Source organism: Ixodes scapularis, unplaced genomic scaffold (genome assembly GCF_016920785.2).
Source record: "Ixodes scapularis isolate PalLabHiFi unplaced genomic scaffold, ASM1692078v2 PGA_scaffold0__279_contigs__length_252992795, whole genome shotgun sequence".
Taxonomy (NCBI): domain Eukaryota; kingdom Metazoa; phylum Arthropoda; class Arachnida; order Ixodida; family Ixodidae; genus Ixodes; species Ixodes scapularis.
In genome coordinates, this window is record NW_024609835.1 from 123583973 (window position 1) to 123594826 (window position 10854).

General features: G+C 44.8%; 1 protein-coding gene and 1 pseudogene across 1 annotated transcript; one reads left to right on the plus strand and one right to left on the minus strand.

Moving 5' to 3' along the window:
- Window positions 1-1771: 1771 nt before the first annotated feature.
- On the minus strand, window positions 1772-4552 carry LOC120846158. The gene is made up of 3 exons (XM_040217839.2): window positions 4397-4552; window positions 2969-3152; window positions 1772-1881 (listed from the first exon to the last, which is right to left on the minus strand). Exons 1-3 carry the CDS (start codon window positions 4550-4552, stop codon window positions 1772-1774), a joined length of 450 nt encoding a protein of 149 aa, XP_040073773.2.
- Window positions 4553-9735: 5183 nt separating this feature from the next.
- On the plus strand, window positions 9736-10532 carry LOC115313455 (annotated as a pseudogene).
- The last annotated feature ends 322 nt before the right edge of the window (window positions 10533-10854 follow it).

The following is a 10854-nucleotide window of genomic DNA, read 5'->3' on the forward strand; positions in this document are numbered from 1 at the left end:
GCTGGCAATTCGTTTTACAGAAGGCTCACATTTCAGTATTCCATTTAATATAGTTTCTTTACCAGTACATTTCCATGTGCACTGTCAGAAACATAAGGTGGAACATAATGCCCATTTGCACTATGATAGCGAAGAGAAGTATGAATTAATGCACCCAAAGATTTAACAACGGACAAACTTTATTGATAAATCAGTTTGCATACATAAATAGAAACATTCTTTTAGGTTGCCTTCAACCTAGGGTATCTATACAGTGTTAAAAAACATTTACACTTGCTTGTGTCTTATACATCTCAAACAGGTTACTCCTACTGTTAAAAATCTACATTTTCTGGGAAAAAAAAGATCACAAAAAAGTTCACTGCCAGCTTGTGCAGTAGTAACAGAAAAGGCCTCTATTTTTTTTTATACAAAAAATACTCTTCAGTGCGATTTCACAACAAAAAGCTGCCGAAAGAAAAACTGTCAACATCAGCTTTTGTTATTTGAAGTGGCATGGTGTAACACTGAAAACTTTGTAGTCGTCTTTCGTTAAAAAACAAAAAAAAAAGGTTGTCTTTACCCTGCACTTTTTATCTGCGCCACCTAAAACAACAGGTAAGAAAAGGGGAAAAAAGCTCGTCTTTACTCTGCACTTTTTAACTGTGCCACTTAAAACAGTTAAGAAAAAAAAAGCTTGTCTTTACTCTGCACTTCTTAACTGTGCCACCTAAAACAGGTAAGAAAAGGACAAAAAAAAGCTTGTCTTTACCCTGCACTTTTTATCTGCACCACCTAAAACAAAAGGTAAAAGGGAAAAAAAACCTTGTCTTTACTCTGCACTTCTTAACTGTGCCACTTAAAACAGTTAAGGAAAAAAAAGATTGTCTTTACTTTGCACTTCTTAACTGTGCCACCTAAAACAGGTAAGAAAAAAAAACTGGAATGCCAGTACTTTCATTTCTTCCATAAAAAGTCCTTTAAAAGACCAAACGACACTGAAAATTTAAGTAAAAACCTTTCAGTGTCGTTTGGCTAAAAACAGTTTCTTGAAATAAAAAGCTTTGCTCACTTTGTACTTGTGGAACTATCGCCTTCATACAACAGAAAAAAAAAAGTATTTTGTGGCGAGCGGAACAGTTGTTTTTTTTGTTTGGTTTTGTGAAGTTACATGATGTACAACTGCAACGGAAAAAGAGTCGCACATGTGACCGACGACCGGAGTGGCAAAATCGCGACACACGGTGCTATTGCACCCGAGCGCACCGATAGCAAGAGTGCCAGTCAGGTTGCATGTTTCAATGCAGGGGTGGTCGGCAGAAATTTGAGGGATAAGATAGCTGTTAAGATGCAGGCTTTAGAATGGGCTGCTTTCTACCAGTCACCCCCGCGTTGAGACATGGAACGTGACTGTCACTCTCGGTATCGGCACGCTCAGGAACATCAGCGCTGCGTGTCGCGATTTTGTCATTCCGGTCGTCGGTCACTTGTGCTACTCTTTTTCCGTTGCAGCTGTACCTGTTTTGGTAAGGTTCAATGCAAATTTTCGCAGTATAGTCAGATACAACTGATGACCAGGGCGGGGGAAACGAAGCCTGGTAAGGAGGAAACAGGCTGGACGCTGAAGAAGGGAAAGGGAAACCTCCCCTCCTTACCTTCAATCGGCTTCCTCGTCACCAGTCTTCATTTCCCTCGCCCTGCCCTTTTTAAGTTGTATCTGACTATAACTGGCAATTTCAGCAGTAGTAGCGTTAAAAGTCTACCATTTCAATAAGAAAAAAAAAAAAAAGCTTCACTCCGCAGGGCTTCGTCTCTTGTGCAAAGCTGCGTTATTGCACTTGCGCCGCAGGAAGGACCGCACAGTGATGACGTTTTCCCCCTCGAACTTGCCCATGACGTGAACTGAAAAGAAAGAACATTCTTAAAGCGGCTCTGATGATATATTTCAAGGAAACTTCTATTTTACACATCCTTGTGTCACTGTTCCAGAATGTTCTCAGGGTAAGCCTGGGACCTACAAAGAAGAGTCCTGGCGATAAGAGAATTTTTTCTTCCCCTCTTCTCTTGTGGTTTCGCGAGAGCTGACGGGAAACTCTTCCCGGGCATGCGCTGTGAGCAGCTACCTCAAATATGGCGTCCAGTGAATACCCTTTTTGTTCTTGTGTATAAATGTAAATATTGATCTGCATGCTGTGTTCTTTGTAGAATTTGCTCTTTTGTATACATTGTCGTTTTCGACACTGGCACTGACGGACTCCAAACCACTTCTTTCACCACTCCCCCAAGGTGAGTACTAGTGTTGCCACCTCACTCTATTCCACTAGTAGCTGCTTTATTCTGCCTGCATGCAGTCGCCCATTTTGAGCATCAGTGCACATATCACAGTTGAGCAATCCTAAACAGACTTAGTGATGGATTTGAATTTCGGTTCAATTTTTGATTGGCTACTTTAGAAGAGGTGTATGTTGGCAGCATAATGTTGATATCTGCTGCGTGCGACCCAAAAGTGCGGTGTCGGTAGCTTTTGAACGTAACAACCAGGAAATCAGACACAACAAATGGGAAATTAATACACATATCTATATGGGAGCTAAACAGGACTGGCATTTGTGAATGTAACAGCTAAAAATACAGTAAAACCCCGTTATAACAAAATGGGATATAACAAACTAATGGATATAACAAAGGAATTGTAATCCCCCTTGCTTGCTAATAGCGGGAAGAAATGGACATTGGCTATAACAAACTAATGGTTATAACAAAATAATTACGGCCGCTCTTTCAACTTCGTTATAACAAGGTTTTACTGTACATATCAACCGATAATGTATCAACAAGGTTGTGCCGTGTAATATGAACATCAATTCCATTGATTGTTTTCACATGAAGACAGACTTTCAAAACTCAGGTTACACTAGGAACAAACAAGTTCTTCAGATATCCTCATGTTCTCTGGATACTAGAAGCTATGTTTCTCAACTTTACTGACCGACGATGTCATTCACTGCAGCTGTCGGCAAGGGTCTCTTGCTGGTAGATCCCGTCAGGCAACAGTCCTCAAGGGTCTCCTTACCAAAAACCAGTACAGCTAGCTCTTGTGTGTAAAGTGAAGCAGGCTTCCCACGTAGAAGTTCTAGTTTTGCTTGCGGCACGAGTATGTCTCCAAACTTGTGCTGGGAATAAAGAAAAACGAGGCATATAATCATCTGTACTTTTTCTATTTGTCTTATATTTCTCAACAAAATTGTTGTTCTTGAAATCCTATCCATGTTTTTAGCACCACAAATCACAGAAAGATTAAACTGTGCTTAAATTATTATGGTAACAGTGCTGTAATAGAACATGGAAGATTAGGAATAGGTCATTACAAGAATGAAGTGTTCAGCTGCTGAACATACTGTTTCAGAGATTGAAACATTAAAATCAATGGCCAAGATGTTCACCACTCATCGATATGAAAGTGAATGCGAGACCATCTACCGCTCCGTACTATCAGCGTCATGACGAGACGGCTTGTATTGAACACTGTTCTCTGCTCTACTGCCACCCCCTACAGAAAGCGTGAAACTGAGTTTCGATTTTGGCATCGCTTTTTGTGGGCACAGTGCCCATGTCACTGATGGAAAATGCATTGAATCTCGCACATGAAATAGTGCCAACGCTGCTCAGCATAGTTTATCAGTGACTGTGATATGCTTTCGTCATTCATGAACGACTGCTAATAACACCAATAAATAATGTGAAATGAGCTGCGATTCAGTGATAAAAACAATAAATATTTGTTCAGATGAAGGGAGAATTTAGAGCGTTTCAAGACAAATGCCGCTTCAAGTTTCCAGGAATGAGCAGGCCCGTAGCCAGCTTTTTGTTGTGGGTGGGGGCTGGGGTCACATATGACAAAACACCATAGATGGGAAAAGGGGTAAGAAAAGGTCCGGACCCTTCAGGCCACAGCCCTGGCTACGTGCTTGGAGTTTGGAAGAGCCGTAAGAAATCCTATCACATTTGAAGGAAGTTTATCGAGTCACAGGGTGCCCCCCCCCCAGCCCCCCTCTGATTACGACTGAAAGACTCTTACCCCATCCTGCACAGAGTAACAGCTGAACTGAGAACACAGCATTTGACCGAAGCGTTTAACCTCAGCAAGTCATGTGATGTATGCACAAGCCACCACGTCATGGCACTGATAGTGTGGAGCGATGGACAATCTGGCGTTCACCTTCAAATCGAAGACGGGTGTACACCAGTCATTGCAGAATTTTTACTCAGTATATTCCAAAGCTTTCAACTTCTGCTGCCTTTGCTGGCTGCACCCATTCACATTCTGTTACACTTAAATACACGAGTTATCAAAAGGCGTTTATTCAGAAGCCTTTAAAAAACATAAGACATCCAAACTTATTCAAATCTAACATACCAGTTCTGTTACGCCGCCTCCCTGGTGCACTGGGGCTGCTGCTGCTACAACCGGCTGCTCCAGGGCCCTCACAAGACGAGGCAGCTCTGGCACAAAAGAACAATTGACAGAAATGCTCAGCAGCAGGCATGCTTGAATATAACGGCTGACTACCATTGTCACACTGAAGTGTCTTCCACTGCAAAATGCACAAGCCACACGAGGAAACAAATCCGTATTCCAGCACCCAGCATAACTCCCTCCTCAGCAGCGCCGCAGGGTACAAAACACGACGTGTCATGTTGCGAGACATGCCGCCGCCCCCCCCCCCCCCCCCCAAAAAAAAAAAAGATATGTCGAGTAGACTCGTCTGCAGGCAAACTGGAGATTGCTACGCACCAGGAGTACCTCCTTCACACCTCTGCCACAAAGCTATCATTACTGAGCCACCGTAAATGTGACGAGCGCTTTAATGGAACCTCTACAGGCCAATTGGTGAGGAGGGCCCACATATAACTAAGATAGCATTTAAAGGGCAACTTCACTGAAATGTCAAATTTCTGGATAACCGGTGATCTCACTTCGGGAACTAACAAACAGCCTTCCATCATTTGCTTCACGATGGCAGCAGCAGAAAACATTGGCCTCACCTCGCCAACTGCATGGTGCCCTCACCAACTACATGGTGCTGTATGTGGGTTTTGCCCAAAGAAGTAAAAAGAACAAAAATAGCAATGTCTCCAATGTAGAGCTCAATCTCGACAGTGCCAACATTGTACCACTGATAGAACTGGCGGCAGCACTACAGTGCCTAGAAGGCATCTCAGACTGGTATGTTTACTGTCTGATACCTCCCATGCATCAAAGAAAATCCAAAAGTGGTAACAAAATGTGCCACAGGAGCCTAAACATGATGCTGTATAATGTCCCAATCTCAATGGTTGGTGGAAGAAGTGACTATAGCCTCGTTTACATGAAAGCGACTTCAGTGCATCAACTCCACTCGTTCTTCGAACGAAGCCGACGCCGGCAACGTTTACATGAATACGCACCAAGCCCTACACGAAGGTGGCGCCACGCCGTGTCAAAACTCGAAGTTATGCAGATCCAGCCATGGCCTCCAAGATCCCGAAGCTCGCGCGCGACGCGCTTCGTCGGGATTTCTGAGGCCATGTTCCGGCACCAGCCGTACCACGTTTTCCGGTGCATCGCACGTGGAGGCCTTTCGCAAGTTCAGTGAACGTTGAGTGAACGTAAAGATCGTGCCCGCTGTCTTCGGTGCTGTGGAAGAAGTTACGAGACGGGGTCTGGTTGGTTCGGCCGCGCCAGACCTCGCCGATCGCGACCGGACCAACCAGACCCCGAGTCCGAAAGGCTCCTGCGCAGCCATGAACGGCACCGAGCTAGGAGCTGCTCGTTCTGCACTACTATGCAGTGCTCCACAGTGCTTGGAGCCCTCGGTGTCGTTCGTGCCTGCGCTGAGACCATTTCAGACGCGCAAGTCGTACTTCGCAAGGCTTGGACGGGGGCCGCCCTCACCGAGCAGCTCCGCTATATTCCGCTCACTTATGATGGCAATAAAAGCTTGCGTTTGTTCTCGAGAAAAAATTGCAGGTGACCTTACGGGACCACTCTCCGCGCCGCCGAAAAGGTTGGCTGCCGCCATGTTCTCAGCTGTTCACTCGCTCCCGCAGCGAGCGCCTTCCCCTGATCCTCCCCGTTCGAAAATGTGATGCGACCTCTGTTTACATGGGCTGAATGAATGCGCACTCGCCATCTCGATCCACCTCTGTCTAGCGACTTGAAGGCGATGTGCTTTCTTTGCGCATTATGCCGTTTACATGACCGAAATGAATGCGACAACTGGATTCGATGCGACCAAGTCGCATTCATGTAAACGCGGCTATTGTGTTGTTTCAATGGACCGTTTCAGAAATTGGCTCTCACCTTGTGTAGCATGCGCGGAGTAAACCTTTGAACAAATGCAGATTCCACCTGCGAGCACTCCGGAATGATGGGAATTTCAATGTCCTCTTGCCCTCTAGAAAAGTCTAGCTGTCTAGGCTCGGCCGAACAAGTGCAGCCAAAACCATGTGCCCGCACTGAGAAGTCAAGAGGATGTGTTGTATGTTGCACATGTATAAATGCTATTCCGCGTCCTAAAATGACATGCACTTAATCTATTTAGTGATTTTAGCTTAAAGGGCCCCTCCAACAATATTTGTGCTATACACCTTCCTAGTAGTTCAGAAGACTTAGGGAACAAAATCTAAACTACAAAATAAAAGTGTATCATATATTGATTTGACAAGCTGCTGAACACTTGGATGTACAGTGGCGCTGTGTGGTGCTAAACACATGCAGCTGATGACAATGACTTACTTGGCTTCCTGATTGGCCAGATACATCAAACGTTTCTCTTTGAATGCAAAATAGGTATGATTGTTCTTTGAAAGTGATAAGCTAAACGAATAGTATGGAAACTGTAAAAACGCGAACAAGACCGAGGAGCGGCGTCATGGTCCCACCATTTGAGGGTCCCCAATACGTCTGCGGGGAGTCCTTTTTCTTGCTCGATTTCGAAATTTTAATTGCTTACAACTTCCGAAATAATGCAAATTTTGAAAAAATATTTTCTTTCTGTTCCTACATTGTTGAGGTCAGCCTCACCGCAAGTTTCAGACATGTCAAAAAATCGTGGAGGGGCCATGATGTTTTTACTGCTCTGAAACTTGCAATGAGGTTTACCTCAGACAATGTAGGAACACAAAGAAACTTATTTTTACTGAAATTTTTATTAGGTTATGAGCAAATTACAATGACAAAACCAAGCAAGAGAAAGTACTCCTTGACATAGTGAGACCCTCCAATGATGGGATTGTTGCACTGCTCCTGAGAGGGGGGGGGGGGGGGGGCACATCAACTATGCGCTGTTCTCGTATCCACATTTTTCAAACTATTTCTTTTACTTTTTAGCTCTTAAAGCTTAATAAAAACATCTTTTATAAAAAAATTAGGATGGTGAACACACTCATACTTAGCATTTCATGCTCAGGAGAAACGTTTAATGGCTCAGGCTAGTCAGGAAGCCGGGTAAGATAACGTCATCAGCCACACGCGTCTAGCATCACCAAACATCTAAAGTGTTCAGCACCTTGTAAAATTAAAATATAATACACTATTATTTTGTGGTTTAGACTTTGTTCTCTTGAGTCTCCCAAACCACAAGAAAGCCGAATAGCACAAAACAGCCAGAAAAAAAAAATTGGAGGCCCTTTCATGCAGAAAAATGGAAAGTATTAATCTAGCCTGCTAGCTTGTGCAACTGACCATGGTACATGTTGTGGCTCATGGGATGACTTCCTACAATTTGTGGCAAATGTTGCAGACCCTAGTTAAAGACTACACTGGTCAATCGGCACCCATACTGCAGTTAACCACAGCTGCATAACAGGTGAGAGCCTCAGAAACTTTATGTGCCAATTTTCTTTCTGCTTTAGTCCAATCTCGGCACCGTGTGAGCTGGGCTATTGCAGTACTAGGAATAAGAAAAATTATCACTGAGTGGCGCAGTAGACTCAACAGGGACCTTTATAGGGATGCTGAATTGAAAATCTGGATTCTACAAAACACGCGGCAAAAGCGTGCAACGGGATGCAAGAAACACCAAAACATCACTCATAAAGCGATATCTCAAACGGATGACCGTATTTTTCAAGAAAAGGATGCCCATTTGACAGGTTTGTTGACGTCATGTTTCTCCGAGAAGGAGAGGGAACGGCCTCGCGTCTTCTCCGCCTCGCCGCCTTGAGGGAGCGAAGCGAAGGGAGGAGGAAACTAGGTATCTTGACGGTCACGCGCCTCGTCGGCCTTCTTCAATCTCGTCCTCTTTTTCTCAAAATACGGCCGTCCATTCGAGATATCGCCTTACGAGTAGTGTTGCAGGGATTGTAGCGTCCCGAATACATCTCCTGCATTGTTTTTCTGAAATCCAAATTTCGGTTCACCATCCCTTTAAGATAACAGTCTTTATCAAAAAGAAGCAATGCAACTAACTGACTGAAGTGCTGTTGAAGGCTTGCCACCTCATGCAGCTTTGAAGTGGTACCAAAGGTTGAAGATCTTCCCTATTCCATGACCAGCATAATCCTAAACAATATAGATCCCACAAGCGGTAGCGCGATAGTAGCAGCTGCCCTTGTACGACGTGGGGAAAGGTTGAGGTAAGCCGCCTTATGGTCTTCACATTTTACTGCATCAAGCTAAAATCACTAAATACATGAAGGGTATGCCATATTAGGACGCCGAGTAACGTTTCATACGTGCAGTGGACAAAATGTTCCGCCTCGACTTCTCAGTGTGGGCGCTGCGCAGTGATACACAAAGTGGAAGTGGGGGCATGTGACAGCCATTTCCAAAACTACATTAGCCCTGGTCGCACAAGGCTTTGGCTGCATTAGCCTTCTTCCATCAACCCAAGATGAGCCTAGACGACTAGACTCGGCTTGAGGTCGAGAGTTACCACTCTCTCCCTCATCAGCTGTTCTCCAATGCAAGGAGGTATTGATGTGCGACAGACTCTTATAATAACAGTCCATAGGGTTAGGCCTTGAGGGACAAACAGTCGAAAATATATCCAGCTGTCTCCGTGAGAACCCAGTGTCTACAGCAAAGCACTGATTCGTCCATGTCTCGAACACCAGTTGTCCAGATCACAGAGAAAGTATCATGCTTCAAAAAACCTTCACTAAGTTGCAAAATTGTGTAACCTAAGGCCTGCTTCAGACGCAGCAACTTTCCCTGCAATTTCGGTGTTACAGAAGAGTTGTTCCCTAAATCGGCGTGCTGCAACACGAATTGCAGCGATTGGGTCCGGCTCGCAACTCAGGTGCGTTTTGAGATGGATTAGCGCCCCACTTTCGGGAGATCCGTTTGAATCGGGCGGTTACTCGCGTTACCCACGGCGACAATTGACTTTACCTTTTTTTGTTGGTTAGGGATCAGTACGTACTCCCAATGTTATTTAAATATAGTCGAACCCCGCTTCAACGAAATTTCCAGTTCAATTAATATTTTTCGTTTCCCCATCAACGGTTCATAGGAGTCCATGCATAAAAATTCTCAGTACAGCATACACTGTTTCTTGTGCAGTTCCTCTTGAACGAAATTTTACAGAGCAATTCGAAGATTAAAAGTTTCATTTTCCGGACGAAAACAAACTTTCGAGCACTTTGGTGCATTTTGGCACATAAAATGTGCCTACTATGAAGTTTAAATTGCGTGTTGAGCCACCAGAAACTGCCACTAATAATCAGAATCCGAGCACAACGTTCATTGGGCGTGCAGGCCGCCATTACTCGATGGCGACGGCAATAAGGCTGGCCTTTCTGGCCCTCCTTCACTGTTGCACCAATGTTGGTTGCACCCTAGCTCTTGGCTTGATAATCCTCTGCTGCAGACTATCCAAAGCCGAAGCTCAATTGTCTTTTTTGTTTTGTCTTTGTCCTTTTCTCAGTACAGTACAGGGGCTTTTTGGACATGGCACCTCCAAGCAAAATGCGGAGGTTTTTATCTTTAGAAGATAAAGCTTGCATCCTGGCTGAAGTTGCAAGGGGACAGAAGAAAGCTGTCGTCGCGGAAAAGTTAGGAATTTTTCCGAGTTCTTTGTCGACGATCCTAAAATCGAAAAGCCAAGCGAATGAAACTGACACCGTCGGTGCACAAAGAGCTCGACAAGGCCATGTACTCTGCCCGTGCGCTGCAATATGAAAGACCCACTGGGAGTGCCTGGCCGAGGCGGTGGCTGACGGGGGCGCTGCGAACGCTCCGGGCAATTCCATTCTGCTTCGAGGGGAGGACGCTCACCCGGGGCAAGACTAAAGCGCAACGTGCTTATCAGTGTGTGCTGAGCCCCGACTGTGCGTCCTGCCCTCAAAGCAGAAGGGAATAGCCCGGAGCGCTCGCTGCGCCCCCTGCCAGCCACTGCCTTGGCCATGCGCTCACAGTGGGTCTTTCATATTGCGGCGCATGGTACACATGGCTTGTGCAGATTTTTGTACCGCACCAGTTCAGGTAGGCCATTTTTTTTGTAAATTTCACAACAACGAAATTTTTGCTACAACAAATTTTTTCCTCCGCATCGTCAATTTCGTTGTAGCGAGGTTCGACTGTACTTCAAATTATGTTATGATGCACAAGTTTGTGTCAACTAAATATGGAAAAAAGAATTTTAGTTTCTATACTGGTGATGACAAAACGTAGCAAGTTAAATTCAAGGAACATTGCATGTTCCTCGTAGCCTAGTGAAGGATGTGCGCCCGAAACATCGCTTTGCTCCTTTCTTTCCTCTCCTTTTTGCATGCTTTTTTTTCTCCCATGCTACGCTTTTTCGTGCTCATTCTGCACGCCGGCAATAGCGGTAACCCACCCTTGCATTCAACCCAAGTTAATGCAGTTGTGGCTTTTGAACACTTGCACTT

What these genes read in the sequence shown, in the direction of transcription:
- LOC120846158 (XM_040217839.2), bottom strand. Translation starts at nt 4,552, where the DNA reads ATGGTAGTCAGCCGTTATATTCAAGCATGCCTGCTGCTGAGCATTTCT. An exon ending in GAGGCGGCGTAACAGAACTG is followed by an intron (nt 3,153 to 4,396) that starts GTATGTTAGATT and finishes CTTTATTCCCAG; the next exon opens with CACAAGTTTGGAGACATACT. An exon ending in TGCAGTGAATGACATCGTCG is followed by an intron (nt 1,882 to 2,968) that starts GTCAGTAAAGTT and finishes CTTTCTTTTCAG; the next exon opens with TTCACGTCATGGGCAAGTTC.